This window comes from Medicago truncatula, chromosome 1, assembly GCF_003473485.1.
Source record: "Medicago truncatula cultivar Jemalong A17 chromosome 1, MtrunA17r5.0-ANR, whole genome shotgun sequence".
Lineage (NCBI taxonomy): Eukaryota > Viridiplantae > Streptophyta > Magnoliopsida > Fabales > Fabaceae > Medicago > Medicago truncatula.
Window position 1 is genome coordinate 5134113 of NC_053042.1, and position 22804 is coordinate 5156916.

Sequence of the window (22804 nt, forward strand, 5' to 3'; positions counted from 1 at the left end):
ATCAAAAAACTCCCATCTTGTGCCTTGGGGTAATTCCAAATCATTTTGTGCTTATTTCCTTGAAGAATGGTTGTCCATTACCTCCATCATCTACGGAGTGGCACAATCACAAGAAAGAAGATGCGGTGACTTGGGAAGATGAGTATTTGGATCAACATGAGTTGTTCCGAAAGCTCATGGCTATTGAAAGTGGAAACAAACCGTCCAAACCACAAAAGGAGTCAAACAAAGTGGCGCCTATTTTGTTGGACACTCCCGAAAAACCAAAGCAACAATCTGAAGTTATTGCGGAAGATGAGGAAGATTCTATGTCACTTGATCTTCTCCAATCACTTGGTCTTTAATGAGTGATTTTTTTGTCGGTGTTAGTTTTTTTTTTTGGTAGAAATTACACCGACGTATTTTTTGGGGTCGAAATTGTAACGCCAATTTTTTGTGGCCAATATATAAGTAACATTATGTAATTTATATTGATCTATATATATCATAATATGACTTTTATGTGGTAAAACTAGTGCAATACTTATTTATAGCTTATTAATGTTTACGCATTTGATTTATTCGTTATTACATTACATTCCATTTAATTTTGTTCTAATCTATGATTCTTTTCTTAAAGCTTTTTTCAAGTGAGACATGTCTGAGGTTGCACAAATTGAAGGGCGTGTTAGGTACTCCGCGTTTAAAAAGATGGTTAAGGTTATGATAACGCTGACGGACTCTCTTGACAATTTGAAGGCACAACTTAACACTTATTTTGAGCATCTTGGTGAAAATCAATATACACGTCACTTGTTTGGTCAAATGCCATGCATAGACCTAGGAGAAGATAGAGATGAATACGCATGGAAAACGACAAGGTATATGCCTTTGCTTATTCGCGACGACGGCGACGTCGGATTTATGTTTCGGAATATGGTGGAAGATAATATATTATATATGTATGTTCGTTCCATATGCAATTGCGTTGAATGTAAATATGGATTTAATTTAATGATGTGTAAGGAGTACTTTAATTATGGACACTTTGTAATGTTTTGATGAATTTCAAACGTTTGTTTAATTTTAACCAAATGTCGGTTTAATTTAATTATGAACAATTGTAAAAGATATTGTACTTATCTTTATTATGTCTGAGAGTTTCAATCTTGTATGAATTATTTTGCCTTTGAAAATGCTCTGGTTTAAAGTCCTATTAACCCTGTTTGTTGAATTCATTTCATTTCCATTACCATCATACTCCAAGATGGCAGTGTTATCAGAGATAGAAGAAGATGAACTCGATGAAGAACCAGGCGAAGTCATCGAATCAGCACCGCCTCAAAAGCTCGGCGAAGAGAGGCAACTCACTTCCAACTCGCCGATCAAGAAGAAGCTTCTCAAAATTGGACACGGTTGGGAAACTCCCAACTTCAGCGATCATGTTACTCGTTAGTTCTTAATCATCTTCATCTTTATGCTATAATCTTGTATTTACAAATTAAAATTAGCACCCTTTAATATATTCTTTGTTGAAATGCATGCAGTTCATTATGTTGGAACTTTGCTTGATGGAACCAAATTGGGTTCTACTAGGGATTCTGATTCTCCCGTCACATTTACACTTGGTCAAGGTAAATTAAAACAAGATTATGATTTTTTTTTATTTTTAAAAAGAACTTAATTAAGCACTCATCATATAAGTGCATGTATAAGTAATTTCTGTAACAAAAGATTAAATCAAGTTAAACTATTTTTATATAAGCCTCTTTTGTAAGCTATCTTGAAGATTTTCGAAAATAAGCTGAAAATAACTTATGGATATGTCATAAGATCTCCCAACCCAAACAGCTTCACAAGTGCTTATAAAAGTAGATAAGTTCAAATAAGCCAATCCAAATAGGCGATATAAATCACGAGTTGATGTTAAGAGCTTACAGCTTAAGTGCTTGTCATATATTGCTTGTGTACTAGTAATTTCTGTAACAAAAGATAAAATAAAGTCAAACTATCAAAAAGTTATAAGCTGCTTTAATAAGCTTTCGGAAAGAGCTTAAGGGAATAAGTTGAAAAACTATTTATAGGCATTCATAATTAGTTTCCATAAGACTCCCAAACAGTTTCGTCAGTTCTTATACTAGTAGATAAGTTCAAGTCAATTAAACATATCATAAATCAATAGTTGATGTTAAGTGTGCAAGCATGGAAAATCATAAATAAGTTGGAACTTCAACCATGATTTATTCATCATCGGTTGAGATTACTTTACTTTACTCTCCAAGGTGAATTGCTTGTTTTTGAGGAGCTAAATTTGTAATGTTGACTTGGGTGTGATTTATATTTGTTTATTTGCTTTCTTCAATTTTTTTTTTTTGTTTATTTGCTAATTGGGATGATAGGTGAATTGTATGCTGGATTGGATGATGGAATCGTCACCATGAAGAAAGGAGAGGTGGCATTGTTCACATTACCTGCTGTTGAGTCTGGAAGCATTCCACAAGACTCCAACTCGGTTGTGCAATTTGAGGTGGAACTCGTTTCTTGGATCACGGTGGTGGATGTTTGCAAAGATGGTAGAATTATCAAGAAAATTATGGAGAAGGGGAAAGGGAATGATCGACCCGGTGATCTTGATGAAGTCCTTGGTAGTCTATCAGCTGCTTATACATAATTCTTTTGCTTCCCACATGGCAACAAGTTGAGATTTATTATGTTATTATCCATTTTAACGATGTTTTCTGTTGCTGTATCTCTCTTTTTCCGGCTTGTGTTTTAAAATTGAAAATTATGTCAGCTTATTAGTCTTTTTTTGCAACTATAGTGAAGTATCAGGTGGCACTTGAAGCTGGCACTGTTGTTGCAGAAACTCCGGAAGGAGGAGTTGAATTCTATGTGAATGATGGTAATACTGATTATACTGTTAAGTTGCACTCCTATTTTATTTCACTGAATGGGGAATATAATTTCATTTTTCTTCCCAGTCTCTGTGACCAATTATTTTACTCGTTGAAGGTCATCTTCTTCCTAGATTGCCAAAAGTGATCATGACTATGACAAGGGGCGAGAAAGCTGAATTAATTGTTCAACCTCAGTGTACGCCTCTTGTACTTCTACTTAACCTAGTATCATATCTTTATTTTATGTTTCTGGTAACCAAATAAAAGACTTCATGAATCCTACGGTCCAATATCTCAAATAATTAGTCTTGAATTGTTTTCATATGATGAATGTAGATGCCTTTGGGGAGAAGGGGAGAGAAGCTGGCAGCGGGTTCCGTTCAATTCCACCAGACTCAATGCTCTATATTAATATTGAATTGGTGTCCTTCAAGCCTGTCATAAATGTTACTGGTGACTTCACGGTGATTAAGAAGATTTTTAAAGAAGGGGAGGGTGCTTTCACAGCCAATGAGGGTGCAAATGTTACTGGTAAGATAATGACTCACATTTCATTATTGGTTCAGTTGATTTAAATCAGAATGGATTCAGAACTATAAGGATTGTAGATTTGTAGTCACACAACTTGATAAGAAATTTCTGATATATTTTGTGACTAAAGGATTATTGGATGTTTTCAAACCCTTGATAATGTGACGGTAATTTTTCAAATTCAGACTTATTGCGTCTCCCTTATTGTTCATTTTAGCATACCTGGTGGGAAAAGACTTTTGTTGTTGTTGCTTTTGTCAAAAAGGCTGTTAAAACATTACTATGCACACATAAGAAAGACAATGCAATAGTTATTATAGAAGTCAACGGACAATAAAAGCTACACAATTCACTTGCATGTAGCATTTTTTCTTGAATGATTTTCTAGGAAAAAGTCCTATTGTAGGTGCATAAACTTAGTTGTTATTTTCAAACTAAGAAAGTACTCCCTCCGTCCCTATATCTAAGCACCCATTTGATTTTATTTTTGTCCCTAAATGTAAACCCCTTTTCAAATTACTAGATGCATTTATTATTTTTTTCCTAAACATACCCCTAATTAATACTACTATCTTCTCTTGAAATATGAAAAGTCAAATTTAATACACATACAAACAAAAGACAATTTCGTAATATTAACACACAAAACAGACACATTAATTACACTGACAACTTTTCTTAAAAAATGTGAAAAAGGCAATGGGTGCCTACATTAAGGGACGGAGGGAGTACTACAAGTATGGTGTTATTTATTGCACAAAGAAAGTAAAAGAGGGAAAGGAAGAAGAAGCCCCAGTTTACTGATTGGTTTTGTTAAAATTGCCATGCCAGTCAGATACACAGCTATGCTAGAAGATGGCACTGTATTCGAGAAAAGAGGAATTGATGAAACACAACCCTTGAAATTTGTAACTGATGAGGGTGAGTTTATTCTTATCATTTCCCAACCACTATCCTTTGCATGCTTTTTTACCCCTTATAATCAACTGTTTATGACTTCTAGGAAGTTATGATGCTAGTATTTTTATTTTGCTATCTGTAGAACAAGTGATTACTGGTTTAGACCGAGCAGTGGCAACAATGAAGAAGGGTGAAAGGGCCATAATCAGTATACATCCTGATTATGCTTTTGGAAATGTTGAAGTGAAACAAGATCTTGCTATTGTGCCACCAGGCTCAAAAGTAGTGTATGACATTGAAATGGTGGATTTTATTAAGGTAAAAGGAAAGAAATCCTCTTCCTTGGTGCTTTGAGGAATTGGAGATCTAGTTTTTTTTTTATATAGACTATGATGGAAACTTATCCGAGCATTTTCCTCATTGAAATTGTACGGTTGGGTCAATCCAGTCCCTCGAATTTATGAAATATCAATTTAGTCCCTTAAATTGAACGTTAGTGAATTTAGTATCTTTGTTTTCTAAATTTAACACAATTATAAATTTTTTAAGTTTACCTTAATGCAACAAGAGACTATTCAAGTCAATATGCAGGTCTTTCATTAATTTTCATGGATGCTAGCTAAAGAGATATTTTGATTGAATAACTAAATTGATTGATATTCTTTAATTTAAAGGACTAATTTGCTATTTTGTAAATTTGAGGGACTAAATTTCTTGACAATTACAATTTCGAGGATTGAATTTACTAGCATGGAGAAAACAAATTAACTTGCAGTATGCTTATTGTTTGTCATTTATGTACATACATGTGTCTGTCTGCTTCAGCGGTTTCAATAATACTAACTTTTATTTGATTCAAATTCATAGGAGAAAGCACCATGGGAGTTGAATAGTAATGAAAAAATTAAGGTGGCTGAGAGGAAGAAAGAAGAAGGAAATTTATTATTTAAAAGTGGCAAATATCAGCGAGCAGCGAAGAAGTATGATAAGGTGGACCCTTTATTCGCAACGACTTTGACTTTTCAAGCTCCATTAATATTTTTTTAATTCACGACTTTGGTCTAAATCCATGATACCTATTTCTCTCAGGCTGCTGATTTTGTTAGCAGAGATGGATCTTTAGGGGATGATGAGGAAAAGTTAGCTAAATCATTAAGAGTTTCATGCTGGTTGAATGGTGCAGCTTGTTGCCTTAAACTGAATGACTTTCCTGGAGCAATCAAACTATGTACTCAGGTAAACAGCCAATCGACTCATTTGGCAAAGTCGAGCACACAATCGTACTAGTTTACGACTCCAAGCATCAAAGTCGAGTTAATTCACATACAAAATTTGTTTTTGTGTAAACTCAAGTATATTCATATAGACTCGCAGAGAATCACAAGCCTGAAGACAATTGTACGGGTTTATAACATAATGGTCATTTCCTCCAAACATGCTTGAAATAATAGTGGTTCGTTGTTTTTTAAAAAAACCTAAATTTGAAAGCTTTAACCTCAGTTGTAGCACTTGACTCCACTGATGCATCTAAGATCCTAACATGAACCTGTCTGTAAAGGAGTTGAGTTTTGTTTCCATCTCAGAGTCCAGTATAAACGAATTCAGGGATAAAAGATAACCCTAAAAAAATCCATCATTTCAAGTTTGCATTGACCTACAAACCAAAGAGGTGATTGAACCAAACTCTTCTGGTCTGGTATGGTCTGTAGTATGCAAGCTTGTTGAATCTTCATAGACTCAACTAGTGATAGCAGTTGAGTAGTAAACTTTTTGTCCCGCAGTATTATAAGCATCTGGTGCAAAAGAGTAAATGGATAGATTGTTATTGCTTCATCATTCAGCTTTTAACATGGATGCCTGAGTTTTTTTTTTTTTTTTTTTTTAACAAACATGGATGCCTGAGTTATATCAGTGTAGCCAATCATATCACATTTATTATTATTTTAGGCTCGAGTGTAACTTCCATATTACACTTATTCTTTTGATCAGGTGCTTGATGTTGAGTTTCACAATGTGAAAGCTTTGTATAGACGAGCACAAGCATATATAGAGACAGAAGACTTTCTTTTAGCAGATGTAGACATCAAGAAAGCTCTTGAGGTGGATCCACAAAACAGGTAATTAAAAATGGTTGAGTTGATTCTCCTGAGAAATTAATTGCTGGATTAAAAGCTTATCATTATGAGAACATGGTTTTTCATTTTCCAGGGAGGTAAAGGTACTAAAGATGAAATTGAAGCAACTTCAAGCTGATAGTGACAAAAAAGATGCTAAACTGTATGAAAGTATGTTTGCACCTAAAACAAAGGTAATTAGTGTTTAGACTTGATAACTCTTGTGTTTTTAAAACTTGTGTTACTCGTAGAATTTAGGTTGGGTCGAACAGGTGAGGATTGCTCAAGCTTTAGAAACACCACATGAGTCATATCATATCTCTAAGCAATGAGGGACTGAATCCACCCCTTAATATTCAGCACAATGAAGGTGTTGGAGGTTGCAATGAAGGAAACCCAAATACCACAATTAGACGGCTAGGGGTGGACCGCAATGAAGGCAGAATTGCCAACAGTTACCTTATGTCACATGTTTTTTGTTGTTAATCGCTGTTGATTGTAAGTTTTCATTGGTTTTTCAATTCTGCATAAACTGTATTTCTAATTAAAACTTTAATTATTGTTCTCAAGCAGAGATTGAAGGTTGAGAAAGAAGAGGATGAGGTGGTGAAAATGGATATGGGCAATGTTGGTGACAGCGCAGCTCCTTCTGATGGTTTAATTTTTGATTCCCGTTGAACCTGTATACTTTAAATGCTTCTAACAAAAGGAATATATATACGATATGTAATAGCTGTTAGCTGCATAAATTTCGGATGAAAGTTTTACATGGTCACACAACAAACATTTATTTATGGAAATATGACAAACTCCTAATCTTTGGACGAACAACATACACACTAAACTCATGTGCAAGTACTTTTGGCAAAAAAATTAATATGTGAGGAAGCTCAAGCTTGGCAAAAAAATCAGCAATATTGTTTTAAAAAAAGAGGACTGCTATTTTAGTACGGAAACTTCCGGTGCGAATTTTGACGAAAGTGGAATACACGTGGCAAAGCTTAACTATTTCCCTCTCCCACGTGTAGTTACAGATTTTTATTAAAATAAATATTAAATAAAAATACAACCCTTCATATAAAAACAAATAAAGACGTCATCTCTCAAGTTTGCTTCGTTTTATTCACCGGTGAATAAGAACTCAAGTAAACCATTGTCATCCTAACCATTGTCATCCTAACTCCTATCATTTCCGTTAAACATTCAATCAACTTTTATTTTCATTTGTTAACATAGAAAACATTAACAGGAGGTATCTACTTAAAAATCATTTGAGCAATGTAAGTGAGAATCTTGATGCCTAAATTGAATTCAGAATCTTGTTCCAAACAATAAGATACAACTTGCTCTTAATAGTTGATTCTCCATATGGGTGATTGTAAAGGTCATAGAAGGGATTTTCTGCAAGCTGGGAATTACAGTGAACTCTGCTGGCCCGTCGTGAAAGTGACGCACACAAATACAGGTTAAAGAGTGTAGGCGGTGTGCGGTGTGTATATTTTCTGAACAAAGAGATTGCAGCGCGTGAAAACAGTAACAATTCATGCGTCCGTGAATATTCGTACCTAAACCTCCGTACTAAATATCATTTTCCTTAAAAAAAATACAAATTTAAGATGAGAAATATTTTCCCTAAAAAAAGGATGAGAAATATTTATCCCATGTTTGGTACACATAAACAAAAAAAATATCCTAGCTATAAGTTAAATAATATATATATTTTTTTTTACCTATTTTGACTATATTTTTATTTCCATTACAAAGGGTGAGAAATATTTATTCTCGACCGTTAACTATTCGTAAATTTAAGTGCGCGCGCGCACATTTACGTTCCTAACTAACTTTGAACATAATAAGGCGCGTAACCAAGTTTTACATACGCGCGTAGTTGATGTTGTGTGTTTTTTTATATTTCCTTTTTTTTTTAAAGTAAAAATATAATAATTAACACCTTACATAAATGATATAATCTAATCCATAACACATGACATTTAATTGCATTAAAAACACAAATTTACCGGAATTTTAGTCTTTGCTTAGCACAAATATACATACATACATTAGTAAACATCAATTCATATACCATCTTATCCAGGTAAGCGAATGAGTCACTACTACCGTATCGTAGTTTGTTTGTCACTCTAAAGTGAAATGTGCCTAAAACACACGATGCAATTCATAACACATTATATATATTTCATAATTATAATATTTTATTTTTGACCTAAGATAAATTTGGGCTTAATGTCAAAAAATGAAGAAAAAGGAATTGGGCTTGCACAAAAAACCCATGATATAAATAAAGCTTAGAGCAACCGCGCTTAAACCTCAAAACGAAACCTAACTATGGCCGTCTCGTTGTTCCCCAGTTTCTTCTCTCCCTAATCAATTCACTCTCACTTTTTCTTCACTTCACTTCTTCATAATCTCCATGTCTTCTAAGATGGATAAGATCAAAGTGAAGTATCAACTCAAAAACGAAGATTGGAAACCTTCACCAGTTACAGCTTTAGCTACAAGCATAGACGGCACACGTGTTGCTGCTTCACGTGAAGATGGTTCTTTAGAGCTTTGGCTTGTTTCTGCTAATACAATTGGTTGGCACTGTCAATTGGTATAACACAAAATGCTAATTAATTAGTTTTTTTTTTTTTTTTTTTTTGTTAATTATTGTTATTCTTGTTAATTGGAGATTAAATGTGTGTTATTTGATATTGTAGACAATTCATGGAGACCCTAATAGAATTGTTTCTTCGTTAATTTGGTCTCCTGGTGGTGAATTTCCTCATGGTCGTTTGTTTTCTTCTAATATTGATGGTTCTGTTTCTTTCTGGGATCTCCAACAATTGAAACAAACGGTATATTTTTTTCTGATTTTCTGTCAATTTTTTGTCCTAAGGTAGTTTTATGTAGGTTGGTGAAAATTTTGAATTTTTTTAAGTGTTTTTATTTTTATTTTTATTACGAAGATGTAGAATTAAGGCCTGTTTGGATAAACAATTAAATATGCAGCTTATGAGTAAAGTTATTGTTGTCGTATAAAGCTATTTAGCAGTTTTATTTGAAAATAAGATGAAAATAGCTTATGAACATTTCATAACAAGCTCTATTTTGTTGAGTTTTATATGGATTAGTGAAATTTTTGAACTTTTTGACGTGATCTTAGATGGTAAGATATAGACATAGTGGTACTTTTAATCCCGTGATAGTTACTAGTTTTTATGTATATAGGACTTGGTTGGATAAATAGCTTAATTAAGCACTTAAAGCATAAGAGTTTTTCATTTAAGTGCTATTTTGATTATAAAATATATACAATTAAGTAAAAGTGTTTGAAAATAAGCTATAAGCTGTTTTCATAAACTATACCCGAGATCTTATGAAAATAAGCTGAAAACAGCTTCTGGGCATGTAACAAACTGTTTTAATAGCCTCCTCCAACAAGTCTCGCTAGTGCTTGAGTCTATAGTTAAGTTCAAATAAGCTGATCCAAACATGCTCTTTGTTGGATTTGTATTTTAGTGATGGTTGAGGGTGTCTTTGCAGTTCCTCATCAGTGTAATATGTACATCAATGAGTGGTGCTTTTATTTTTATTTTATTGTACTTTTTTGACTAATGGTATTAATGGTTTTGTTACTTATTGTTGTTTATTATGACACGTGGTTACAGATGGTGCTTGAATCAACTGGTGTCTCAATCTGGAAAATGGCTGTGACACTGGCTAAAAGTGACGACGTTGAAACTAATGGTCATCACATAGGGAATGGTTATTTGAAGAAATTTCATGGTTCGGATGAAAACGAGAACAGTGAAAGTGATGAAGATTCCGATTCACCCGATGTTCTCAAGCAATCCAGTTCAGTGAAGCCAAGAGTCGCAGTTGCTTTTGATGATGGATGTGTTAAAATTTACACTATATCTGATGCAAATGAATTTATATATTTTAAGTCTCTGAACCGGGTCAAAGGTTCGACTTTCTTCGTCTTGGTTTTTTTCCTCTGTTATACTTGTTTCCCGTTCAGAGAATGATTTTCGTATTGCTTTCAGGACGAGTTTTAAGTGTGACTTGGAGCACGGATGCTAAATTCATATGTTCAGGAAGTAGTGATGGGTATGTACAAATGCCATGATTGGTATTGTAATATACTCCTTCCGGTCATTATTATAAGCAAATAAACACTTTTTTGGCTTCATTGGATAACTGATGTATTTGGTCTATATTTATAGACCTATACATTAGTTATTCAATGAACCTAAAAGGTAGTTTTTTGTTTATAATAGTGACCTGAAGGAGTATATATCATTTTCTGACTACAACCTTGTGTCACTTACATAGTTACAAGGATTTTATAGTTTATAACCTATTTTCTTACTAAAACTGATGTTGCAAAAAAAAAAAAAAGCACAAGATCAATACAAATTAAAAACATTCAACTCCGTAATTCTCTCTTTTTTATTTGACATAATTTGGGTAACATGTTTTTCTCTCTCTACTCTTATAGGATAATTCGAATCTGGGATGCCAAATCAGGTATTGAAGCCCATAATATGTCAGCAGGACTGGGCAGGGACAGTGGACATGAACTTTGTATATGGTCACTACTGTATTTAAGGTGAATGCAATTGCATCCTTTTGCTTAGCTGTCAATGATTTGCACACTTCTGCAATTCACATTTACTGCATTGCTTTGATTTTAGTATTGGAGTACCACTGTCTGTATGCTACCTGTGTTGCTGATTTAGTAGTTATTATTTAGGTCTGGGATACTTGTTAGTGGAGACAGCAGTGGTAGCGTCCAGTTTTGGGATTGCCGTGAAGGAGCTCCCTCTCAACAACCTATTACTAAACACAAGGGAGATGTACATGCTCTGGCAGTAGCCCCTGATCACAATATGTTGTTCTCTGCCGGTGCTGATGGACAGGTATGTAGTTGCGTAATCTGTGAATTGTTATGAACCATTTTTTTTTTATCTTTTACACACTAAAATGAAGTGAACAAACTGTCGATCTCATGTTCATCTGTGTAATAAAACATATTAGCTGTCTGACAATATGAGTTGTTTAACTTATCTTTCTTTTCCTGATTTTTTTATCAAACAGTTTCTGATTTATTGTTGTTGTTGTTATGTTATATGTTGCTTTTATACTATAAGTAATTATTTTCTTTATTACATTGTATATTATAATTTTATTTTGTTTCCCTCATATTATTCTTTTGAATGTTTTCAATTTATTAATGATGCCATGTCATTCTGAGATATGATTATTTAGCCCGTGAGGGCCAAAACAAAAAACCAAGATAAAACATATGGGCTACGTGGCCCTATTCCCTGAATTTCAGCTATCTAAATCCCACTGCTGCGTCAGTTATTTGAAAATGAAAAGTCATGCACGGATCCGAGAGTTAGACAGAATGAAGAAGCAGTGGTGAGAGAAAGAAGAGTAGCAGGAGAACTATGGAACTGCTGGAATCTCACAGAGCTGCCGGCGATTGCTCAAAAGCTGTGGGTATATTTAGTTTTTTGCGAAAGGTTCACCATACCGCCTCGACAGCTTATATTTTGCTGTGATTTGGCCACGATTGTGAGCTACAGCCGCTACCTGAAACTGCGATGCAACAGCAGATCTTGTAGTGCCTAGTGGCTGCTACGCCATGCTATGGCGTAGTTGCGGCCACTACGTTAGCTCTTAACTACAGAGTCAGATACACTCCTCTCTTTGTTTAAAATGTAATTGTGTCTCTATCTTCAACTGATCTTGCTTTATGCTTTTTATATTCACTTAAGAAATATGCAATTAATGTTGTGTGTAAGTGAAAATATTTTAGTGTTATTTTTTCTTTAAACTGTTGTTTCTTGCCTTTCTTTGGCTCATTTTAATAAGATTAAATGCCACCCAATAGTTAATCACCTAGCGAATTATAATGTTTGTTTAACTTTTTATTTGAAGGTTATTCTTTATAAGCTGTCTGAGTCAACGATAGAGAAAGAGAAATGGATATATGTTGATTATGAAGTAGCTAATAAACTTGACGCTCGGGCCTTGACTGTTGCTGTGCCGATAAGTCAAGAAGGTATGTTTGGAAGTTCTACTGTTTTATAGTTTTTGTTATATATTTCGTATTAGTTGTATTTGCGACTATGTATTGCTTGGATGAGCTTGCTTACCCAATCTGTATGTCCGATGTGTGAGAAATATTTTGGAGAAGTTTTTTTTAGTGAAAAATGAAAAGTGTATTGTGGTGCTATTTTCTGAGAATCAGATCAATTTTTTAGCTAAACCAATAGTTATTTTCAACTCATAAAAATAAATTCCATGCTGTAAAAAAGTTCATCCAAATGAGCAGTATTTTTTATTTGTCATTTTGTTTCCTTAGCCATGGATTTCTGTTTGGCAGATGCTTTGCCAGGTGAAAGGATCAAAAGAGCTCGTCGTGAAGAAAAGCCAGATGATTCTAGTTACCACAAATGGGCTCATTCGGGGCATCCCATGCTTATCTCAGCAGGAGATGACACAAAACTTTATGCATACCCCGTAAAAGAATTCACCAATTTTAAAGCTCACTGTATCTGTCCTGTGCCTCAAAGAACACCCATTCAAGTAGCTCTTAATACTTCATTCAATCAGTCACCAATGCTTTTACTGCAGTCTTCACATTGGATAGAAGTCCGTTTGCTGCATCTCAGAAATGTTCGCAGAACTGGAGACTACGCAAAATCTGAAACTGTTGGCCGATTCAAGATTAAGGCATCTCGTAGGATAATTTGTAGCACCCTTGCTAATTCAGGGGAGTTTTTTGCGTTTTCTGATAATGAAAAGCCTACTCTTTATAAAGTGGAGAGATCTGAAGCCGGAAAAATTACATGGAGATTTAGTAAAAGGAAGCTTCCTGAGAGATTACCATTTGCCCATTCAATGATTTTTTCTCATGATTCCTCTTTGTTGATAGTAGCTGGCTATGATAGAAGAATATATGTAAGTTAGCATTATTCTTCATCTCTAAATGTATGTTTGTAGTTAAAATTTTGGATTATGCAGAGTGTGGATGCTTGACATCACTGCCCGTGTGTTTCCAGACTTATTTAATTCTATGCTTACTTCCCTCCATAATTTACGATGGTCATTGTAAATAATTTGCTCTTTTCTGTTCTGGAACTTGTATGTCGGAAACCAATAAATTGTTGTTCTTGATGTCTGCCATTTTTGTTGTTTCTCATTAATTTTGATGCTAGGGTTTAAACATTGATCAATTCCGAATTGGTATTTATAATTGACTTCTAAATTGCTCTTTTGGTGCATTTGCTTGTTAGTGGTTTTTGATATTTGGTTTAAGTATTTATTGTTTGTTTTGTTGATCTTCTTTGCTTTTGAATGCTATAAGGTTGTGGATGTCAATAGCTCAGAACTAGTACATACTTTTACACCCTTTCGTGAACTGCAAGATGATGGATTATCACCAGCCGAACCACCCATCACAAAATTGTTTACTAGTTCTGATAAGCAGTGGTTGGCCGCCGTGAATTGCTTTGGAGATATCTATGTATTTAACATGGATTTACTAAGGTATTGTCTCTAATTTGCTCAAATTGATAATAAAAAACAATTTTAGGAAGATACAAACAAATGCACACAAGACAACCTTTGCTAAGTGGTAGTTCACACTTCACCATATCAATATTTTGTTTCGGTGGAGAACTGTTGGTTTGACTGACCGGTAATACCTAGGCAACACCTCTCATGCTCTTTGATTGTCTGATGTGGGTGCTGTTCCATCAATAACTTTGATATCCATACCATGTAATCATCTTTAATATAATAAATATTTTTTGTGCAATAGGCAGCACTGGTTCATTTCAAGATTGGATGGTGCCTCTGTTACAGCTTGTGGATTTTCACCCCAGATCAACAATGTACTGATAGTTACAACCTCTTCAAATCGAGTGTATGAATTCGACGTAGATGCCAAGAAATGGGGGGATTGGTCGGTGCGGAATACATTTGTTCTTCCTAGGAGATTTCACGAGTTTCCTGGTGAAGTCATCGGACTTTCATTCCCTCCCTCTTCAACTTCATCTTCTGTGATGGTTTATAGCTCCAGGTATATTTAATATTGATGTGTTGCATTGTTGAAATGATCAAACGTAAATGAAAGATGTTCATCGCACAATTATAAGTGAACAAACCCAAAGCACTTAAAATTGTTTCTCCGACTGTTTTACTTGTTTGATTTTATACTGGAATCTTAAACAAAAGAGTCGGTTTGTCGTAGCATGGCTCAACAACAGTGTTGTTAAATAGCGGCTATAGAGCTCTAGCATAGCAGAATTTGAACAAATTGCTATTGTCTCCCGATACCCTATTTAGTATTAAATGTGAAAACAGTATGTTTATCTTCAAAAAAATGCAAAAAATGTTTCAATTTATGTTTGATTATGAAATGCTCCATTTTTAATTGGTTAGGAATATGACTATGTTATCTTAAAAAAATTACAGAAGATGTTTCAATTTATGTTGTATTGGCTAATGAATTCTTGAAGTTCTTCGATAAACCTAAATGTCTAACAGGCTTCACTTCCTCTTCTAGCACATTCTCAATGATTTCACACAATCACTAGATTTACTCTCTTCATTCCGTTTCTCCATGCTGTGTCTGTGTTATGATCGTTCTGGATATGCATTTAAAATCTTGGTGTAGCTGCTAAAATCTGTCTGTATGAGTCCTACATATAAGTTTGGACTAGGTGTTATAAAACAATTATAAAATATGATCTTCCTTGATAACAGTTTTGAGGTGTATTAATTTTTAAATTTCCCTTTTGATAATTTTTTACTTTTAACAAGTAAATGCATTAATTATTGATAAGGTTATATTTGGAAGTTAAATTAGCATTAACTACTTTTAAAGTCTGTGGTCTATGTTTGTGTCATATGTTTATAAATAAAAGGACCGGCTGGATTAAAAGCTGGTATTTTGGTATGTGAATGGTGGTTCATTGAAATTTAATCCTCTTACATATGTTGATATAAATTTATTGGTGTTTTATGATTATGATGTAGGATCTGTGATAAATTACAAAATAAGTATATAGTTATAGTTATGTGTTAATATCTCATTATCAATACTAGCATCACGTTTATTTAGGATCTTTTATTATTTGAGAATATCTATGATCCTTTCTCATCTTTTGAAATTGTTCAATCTTCAGGGCTATGTGCTTGATTGACTTTCGCTTGCCCGTGAAGCCAGATGAAGGTGAAATGTTTCATACTCGCGAATCAGATGAAAGTGAAATGTTTCTTACTCGAGAATCAGTTGTCAAGAATTCGCCAAATTTTAACGTTAAGAAACGGACAAAATTTAGGAAGAACATTGAAGTTTTGCCAAAGAGCTTTGAAAACTTTGAAGTTTTGCCGTTTGAAAAAGATCATGTCTTATATCTATCTCATATTTCAAATAATCACTTCTTTATGATAGAAAAACCCTGGACCGATGTGGTCAGTAGTTTAGATGTTCAACCAGTCCACAGACATATTTATGGGGCATAGGTTACCTAATAGAATTATTCTCAGCTTTAGGGGATGCATCATGGTGATAAATGTCCCATTTTGTTGTTTCACTTTCTTTCTCTCCTTTGCTGGGATTAAGAATCATGTATTGTGTTGTCATAATCAATTTTGTTCTTTTTATATTAGTTTTACATTTTTTTTGGGTAGTCATTTATATTTTTCTTCTAACATGTTTAAGTTATATGAGGAATGCTAGCAACTTTTTCTAATAGTTTTACTTCATTGTAATTGTTTCATATTTTGATCTTCAATATTTAATGGTGTAGCTGTTGGCATTTCTATTAGATGTTGTGTGTTTGTTTGCCCAGTATAATAAATAGGGAAATGCTAATGTTCCCGGGGCACTAGTTAATCCGATGGAGGGGATAATCATTGTTTGTATGAATAGGTAATTTACAAACACCCGATTTTCATATTTGATAGAATGGTGATAGAGCTTATGCTTTTGTAAATAAAAGTATGACATTCATAAAATTAGCATCATTTATTGTGCTGTCATAATCAATTGGTATAATCAAAGGAGTGTAATTTTGATATATAATAACTGAAGTCCGTTTGTGAGACATTGAATTGAATGGAAAATAAACGAAAAATAACAAAGAATAAATGCTCCTTTTTGACAGACATTGAATTGCACAGTTTCTCTCCTTTGGCAACCTTTATTCTCTCTTTCCAGCACAATGCAATAGCATTGATAATTGTTACCCTAAAATTCTTTCATTTTCTTTTTCTTCGTCAAGATCACCTGGCTCCTCTGAAGCTAGCTTTCTAGCAAGAGAGTGCTTCTAGTTATTATTTCTCTGCACAAATCAAACTCAACAGAATGAAATGGGCATGTAAGTGGCTTATATTAATAATGTAATTACTAATGGTGATTAGTTTGTATAAAAAAGTTTTACATGCATTCAATCATATAACAGATGACAATTGTTGAACATGATTAGATGCATCTATTAAATTATTTTACATTAACAACGTATACAAATTAAATTACCAATTGAACTAGAGTTGAACATTTATTGTTGTTGCAGATATACACTCAGAAAAATCTAGTGCACTCCTCACTGCTCCATTCCTTAAGAAACTGTCTTTGTCTTTCTTCTGTTCAACCACAAAATAAACCATCAACAATTTTAGCATGACTAACAATAAAAATATAGTCTTTCCAAAAAAATAATAATAAGAAAAATATAGTGACACAAGACAATTCTAAGTAATTATGTATAAGGCAATTCAATAGAAAATAAAAAAGTCAAATAGTTTCATGTAACAATTTTAAACATTAACCTTGTGACTCTGTTTGGGACAACTGAAAAATTGAGAGCTAGCAGTGTCATCAAGAGGTGAAGGTTGTTGACTTGTATCATATTCTTTGACTTTTTTCTTCTTTTGGGTTTCTTTGGTTGTTGAAGAAAGACATGTATACCAATTCTCACATTGGTATTCATTGTCATAATGTGGAGGTCCAGATGATGCATCAGATACCATTGATAAATCTTCTTCAGATTCCTCCTTCTCATCCATGACCATTCTAGCTCCTTTTCCTTCATTCTCTACAATCTCATCTTTACTTTGGAAATAACTCTCAGAAAAAGAGGATTGGACCAAGTAGTGAGTCCAACCAGATTCACTAGCATCACTATATTTTGAGGCAGATATATCCATTCAATTCAACCTTTTTTTTTTTTTTTTTTTTGTAGTTCTCAATATGAGTTAGTGATCAAGTGAAATATCATAGAGGCGTAGAAGTCTTATTATATAGTTTTTCTCAACATAAGTAAGAAGAGAAGAATAAAAGATGGGAATAAAAATCATTAAGAAAAAGATAGATAAAGTGGAATTGCCTTAAAATTCTAAACTGATGTGTGTCCTTTTGTACAATCTTTTTGGCTTCTTATTTTATCTCTTATGTGAATGAATCAATATTGCCAGTTGGCAATTGTGTGCAAGGGTGTCTGCTAGTGAAAATGAGAGAAAGGATGTGATAAGAGAAAAATTATGGAAGCCTTGCATTACCATCCTATGCTCCTTCCAAAAGATAGTGATGTCCTTTTTTAGGACAAAAAGTTAATTTTAAGTTTACCTAAGTCATAATAACTAATGATACTTTTATGATTAGTTTCTTACTTCTATCAATGGTAATTGGGTTTGCAACTTGATTACAAATGTGTGTATTGCAACAACCAACAAAGTACTTGTGAAGGAACTAGCTTATTATTATTTTTTGTATGCAAAATGGTATTAAATAATGGTCTAGTTTAGTTGTGAACTTTTATATTGTTGCAAAATATGGTCGAAATTGCAGATGTGATGTAGTTGTGAAGAACTCAAAGTCCTTATATTGTAGCCGCAATTGCAAGTTTAAAACCTACTCTCCACTTGTGATGAGAGTTTAGTTCTTTTAGTCCTGTATAATTTTAAGGGCTACTTTGCTTGCTTTTATTTTTCTCCAAATGAATCAGGAACTCATAAATTTACCTCCAAATTAAAATGTCTTAGTGAATGGTATATTTAGTTGTTTACATACAATATTAAAAAAAATTAGATGTGTAATTACAAAATGTTAACTTCTTAGTTGATTAATTTACTATTTTTGGTACAGTGATGCTAGCATGCATGGCTACAATGGTCCCCTTTAGATTGCAAATTAAGTCAAATATTGCTTATTGCAACAGTACCATACCACACCGACTGGAGACTCAAAGTCCTACATACAAACACAATAAGATTCTATTACCTTGTCTACTATATGAAATTTATTTCTTTTTCATACACGGAATGACAATCAATCCAGTGCATACCACATAGATTAAAGTCAATTTTGTTGCTTCAATTTCTATATATTTATAAAAAGGGTAATATGAGGTTGACATCGATGATAGTGAATTCTACATTTTAGGCAAGGTTTTAGGTCAAGCTTGCAATAACTGTCATGTCACAATTATTGATTGATTGTAGAAGGTCAAAAGCATGTGATGCATTCCTATGTTTTTTAACCTTTCGATTCTCAGGAGAAGAGGTCTTGTTCGGCTCTGAGGCAAGTTGTTGTAACATTAGTGTGATGTTGGAAAATAAATTGGAAGATTAAACACAAGTAATTATACTTTAATCTAATGTTATGTGAATTGAAAATATTATTCGATATCCGCTTTAATTTGATTTTAGAATCTAAATTAACTTTTAATCTTATTGTGAGGAGCAAGTATTAAGCCTCCTATATGAAATGTTTTTTTCCTGCAACTTTATTTATTTATTTCACCATTTTTTTTCGTTCTTATAAAAAAGAACTTTTTAAAAGTTACTAATCCAAATGAACGGGAGAGATTTGTTGAGATATATAGTTGAATAGCGCTTTGTCGTCTCAAAGATGGAGGTGGTATCTGTAAGTACTCTGTCGCTCAAGTCACTATGAGAATAAATGGGAGTACATAAAGGAATGATAATTGCGTTCCTTCCATTGACCTAAGTTGGATTGCACTTGATCAAGAAAAGATAAAAACAATGTCAGCAATGTCATCAAGTGCAATCCAACTTAGGTCAGTGGAAGGAACGCAATTCTCATTCCTTTATGTACTCCCATTTACACTCATTTTGAAACGAATGAAGTACATTGGAACACACTTGTGTGGTTGTCATGGTTTTGAAATGCAGACTATGAGTTAAAATGCTAAGAGATTTGAGTTCTTTAAACGAGTAGTTAAGAGTACAATTGATTTTAACAATAAAAGTATTCAATTGAGAGGCATAACTCATCTTGGGTGGCTCCATGTATTCCCCAACAATATAAACTTTATATTTATGACATGATGAAAATCACTTCTAAGAAATCAGACTTCCCCAAATTATTTTCTCCTACTTTCTTCTACCACCGTTATCTTGTCTATGTGTGTGCCTTTTTTCAGAAACCATGGTTCCAAGTTCCAACAAACTCTACACATCAACAATCTATTTTTCCATTTGGCTGAAAGTATTTGATGTCTTTATGGTATAACTATAAACATATGGTTTTTCAATTTCATCTCATTCCTTTGTTATCTCAATCAAATTAAATTATAGAAATCATTAAGGCCAATCATTAATGGATATACGTCGTCATTGAGTTTTGTAAAACTTGAGTTTTAATTAATTCAATTTGGACTTTCAACAGGTGACAGAAACTATGATAAAATCAACAAATAGGACACACAAATTCATTGTTGTTGTTGTTGAAGGTAAAGTGGAAAAGGAATGTGTTTTAAAACTTGTTTTTTTGGTTTGATGTTGGAATCTGGATTCGGAACAGCATTGTACCCATGTCCATGTCACCACGATAACCTCACAACGGTGAAATCCTCTTTGACTATGTCATCGTTCTCGTCTTCATCCTCGTCACTCCAGTGTTCCGTTTGCTTCTCTTCATTTCTCTTGCACCATTCTTCTTATTCTTCTTTGTGAACTCAATATGTTCTTTGTTCAAGGTTCTTGATTTTCTTCTACCTATTTTTTCTTTTTTATTTATTCTTTACAATTTAACCGTTAATTCTTTACAATTTAATTGTTAGTTGTTTTTGCTGAGATTTAAATGTTGTAAATGATTTTGATGTGGAGCATAATTTTGAATCAGGGAAGTTATAAATAGTTTTTGTGAAACTGTTAAAAGTGTTATGAAGTATTGAAATTTTTTTGCTGGGTTGTTTGGGAGGTTTGAGAGGTTGAAGACAAAGGAAAAAAAATATAGTGCAGAGAAACTATCATAAGATCTTAAATCTAATGGTCTAAATCTATTTTCCCATGGTGGGTAACTCTTTACCTTACCCACCCTAAATGCCACCTCACTCACTATGTGACTACTACTATTGGTCCACTTTCATTACTTTACTATTGTTGACATCAGTTTACAACACTCTCCAAACTTCTTCCTATAGTAAATGCTGCCAAAACCTTAAACATATCTCATTTTATCCAAACCAAATGATCCACTTAATCTTCAATTAAAAAGAGCACAAGAATCAAGGGAAAAGAAACAAAGCCTTAAAATCACACTAATGTCCAATTCAGAGCAAAAGTTCTTCATTAATAATCAATCATTCACAGCAATTACAGCCAGACATAATAACACTTCATCTATCATTTATGCAACCATCAATCATATCATATCACTTGATTACATCAATCAATTTTAATAAACCATAATCCACTAAAATTAATGAAAATTAATTAACAAAAATACCAAACTAGTTCTCAATTTCTCCAACACTGCCATCCTTCTTCACCCAAGTAGTCTTAGTGCTTTGTTCTTCCTTAAAATTCCTATGCCCATGGCCATGCCTATGTCCACGACCATCTCCAACACCATTATTCCTCACAGCATGGTTCATTTTTCTGAACTTCCAACTCTGTTTTCCATTATCAGATTTCACAGATAAAACCCTAAATTTCTCTTCAACTTCATCAACTGTTTTGGAATCCACAACCTCTTCATCTTTCAATTCGATTTTCTCAGCAACTTCATTCCCCTTAGCAGCACTACCTTCTTCAATTGCTCTTCTCTCCTCCTTCTCCTTACCAAGTTTCCTCTCATTCCATTTCTTCCGTCTCTTCGTTCCACCGTCTCTCTTCTTCTTATTCCTCCCTTCCTCCACCTTACCATCCAGATCTTCATCCTCCACACCGATTTCACGACGATTCTCCACCGTATCCTCGCGATTTCCACGGCGATTACGATCAACGTCATTGGACTTAGAGACGGTCACATGACCGGCGCTTCCACCTCCGATTCCAGCTCCGGTCACCGATTTCCGCCTGTCTTCATTCTCCACACCGTTTTCACGACGATTCTCTACCAAACCCTTAAGATTTCCGCGGCGATTACGACCAGAACGATTAGACCTAGAAACGGTTGCATTGTCAGCGATTCCATCTCCGGTCATAGGTTTCCGATTCTCTTCAGACACCACAACAACTCCACGGCGGTTAATCGCCGAGTCGTCACGATTACCACGGGGATTTCGATCAACAGCAATAAACCTAGAATCAGTTACATTATCAGCTTTCCCCTCACGAATTCCAGCTCCGGTCACTGATTTCCGGCTGTCTTCAGACTTCACAACCACCGCACGGCGGTTATCCATCGAGTCACCACGATTTCCGCGGCGATTACGATCATCAGCACTTCCAGCTTCGGTCACCGATTTCCCGCCGTCTTCATTTGCAACAGCAACATCCACCACACGACGGTTATCCACCGAGTCATCGCGAGTTCGATCAAACGGATTAGACCTAGAAACGGTTACACTCGTTTCAGCCACAACCACCACGTGTCGCTCATCCACTGGTTGATGATCCTCCTTTTTTTCTTGTTGATTTTTTTCACTTTGTTGCTTCAACCAACGCTCTTGAAGCTGAGCGAGAGTAACATAGTTTGAAGGAAGAGGAGAATAAACTACCTTCTTCTTCTCTTCTTGTTTCTCCTCCTCCATAACCAAACTCTGTTTTTCAACTTCTTCTTCAATTTCAATTTCAATTTCTTTTTTCTTTTCTTTTTCTTTTCCTTTTTCTTTTTCACTCTCTTTTGTTTTTACTGCTACCCAAGTTTCCTTCTTGTTGAAGAAGTTGTTGCGTTTGTTTTTTACCATTTTTTTTGGTTTTGGAACAGTGAAAGATGAAAAAGGCTTGTGCCTTGTTGGACTGTGACTGTAAGAACCACTCAACCAAAATCCTAAACATGAACTAAGGGATTGTGCTTTGGTTAATATTTATAAGTAAGGCAAAAAAAAAAAACTTTAATAAAAATATTGATTATTATTATTTTACTTTAAATCGTACTTTACACCA

At 34.1% G+C, this 22804-nt stretch overlaps 4 protein-coding genes across 9 annotated transcripts; 2 read left to right on the top strand and 2 right to left on the bottom strand.

Annotated features, from left to right (window-relative positions):
* The first annotated feature begins 1199 nt into the window (after positions 1-1199).
* LOC11418148 (70 kDa peptidyl-prolyl isomerase) lies at positions 1200-7252 on the top strand. 6 transcript variants are annotated; one of them, XM_039832573.1, is made up of 14 exons: positions 1200-1430; positions 1527-1613; positions 2379-2624; positions 2801-2881; positions 2992-3072; positions 3213-3407; positions 4239-4328; positions 4450-4625; positions 5175-5297; positions 5397-5543; positions 6297-6424; positions 6516-6615; positions 6782-6919; positions 6995-7252. In XM_039832573.1, the coding sequence occupies exons 1-13, from the start codon at positions 1247-1249 to the stop codon at positions 6905-6907; spliced, it is 1764 nt and encodes a 587-aa protein (XP_039688507.1). In that variant the 5' UTR covers positions 1200-1246; the 3' UTR covers positions 6908-6919; positions 6995-7252. The 6 variants fall into 6 exon arrangements, with proteins under 6 accessions (XP_039688507.1, XP_039688508.1, XP_003589050.2 ...); XM_039832574.1 differs by having other exon boundaries at positions 2423-2624; XM_003589002.4 differs by lacking the exon at positions 6782-6919 and having other exon boundaries at positions 1201-1430.
* Positions 7253-8739: 1487 nt separating this feature from the next.
* LOC11417189 (WD repeat-containing protein PCN) lies at positions 8740-16159 on the top strand. Its single transcript, XM_003589003.4, has 11 exons — positions 8740-9035; positions 9142-9279; positions 10093-10390; positions 10471-10534; positions 10926-11036; positions 11181-11346; positions 12374-12497; positions 12822-13399; positions 13806-13987; positions 14262-14522; positions 15631-16159. Exons 1-11 carry the CDS (start codon positions 8853-8855, stop codon positions 15968-15970), a joined length of 2445 nt encoding a protein of 814 aa, XP_003589051.1. The 5' UTR covers positions 8740-8852; the 3' UTR covers positions 15971-16159.
* Positions 16160-16993: 834 nt separating this feature from the next.
* LOC11419164 (protein SOB FIVE-LIKE 6) lies at positions 16994-17656 on the bottom strand. The gene is made up of 2 exons (XM_024779326.2): positions 17279-17656; positions 16994-17092 (listed from the first exon to the last, which is right to left on the bottom strand). The coding sequence occupies exons 1-2, from the start codon at positions 17654-17656 to the stop codon at positions 16994-16996; spliced, it is 477 nt and encodes a 158-aa protein (XP_024635094.2).
* Positions 17657-21007: 3351 nt separating this feature from the next.
* On the bottom strand, positions 21008-22691 carry LOC11422453 (myb-like protein X). The gene has a single exon (XM_003589005.4). The coding sequence runs from the start codon at positions 22603-22605 to the stop codon at positions 21205-21207; it is 1401 nt and encodes a 466-aa protein (XP_003589053.1). The 5' UTR covers positions 22606-22691; the 3' UTR covers positions 21008-21204.
* Between the last annotated feature and the right edge of the window lie 113 nt (positions 22692-22804).

Bases quoted from the DNA above. Each gene is read 5' to 3' on its own strand.
- LOC11418148 (XM_039832573.1), top strand. From the start codon at position 1,247: ATGGCAGTGTTATCAGAGATAGAAGAAGATGAACTCGATGAAGAACCA. The intron at 5,544-6,296 runs GTAAACAGCCAA...TCTTTTGATCAG, and splicing joins CAATCAAACTATGTACTCAG to GTGCTTGATGTTGAGTTTCA. The intron at 6,425-6,515 runs GTAATTAAAAAT...TTCATTTTCCAG, and splicing joins GAGGTGGATCCACAAAACAG to GGAGGTAAAGGTACTAAAGA.
- LOC11417189 (XM_003589003.4), top strand. From the start codon at position 8,853: ATGTCTTCTAAGATGGATAAGATCAAAGTGAAGTATCAACTCAAAAAC. The intron at 9,036-9,141 runs GTATAACACAAA...TTGATATTGTAG, and splicing joins TTGGTTGGCACTGTCAATTG to ACAATTCATGGAGACCCTAA. The intron at 14,523-15,630 runs GTATATTTAATA...TTCAATCTTCAG, and splicing joins GTGATGGTTTATAGCTCCAG to GGCTATGTGCTTGATTGACT.
- LOC11419164 (XM_024779326.2), bottom strand. From the start codon at position 17,656: ATGGATATATCTGCCTCAAAATATAGTGATGCTAGTGAATCTGGTTGG. The intron at 17,093-17,278 runs GTTAATGTTTAA...GTGGTTGAACAG, and splicing joins GTCCCAAACAGAGTCACAAG to AAGAAAGACAAAGACAGTTT.
- LOC11422453 (XM_003589005.4), bottom strand. From the start codon at position 22,605: ATGGTAAAAAACAAACGCAACAACTTCTTCAACAAGAAGGAAACTTGG.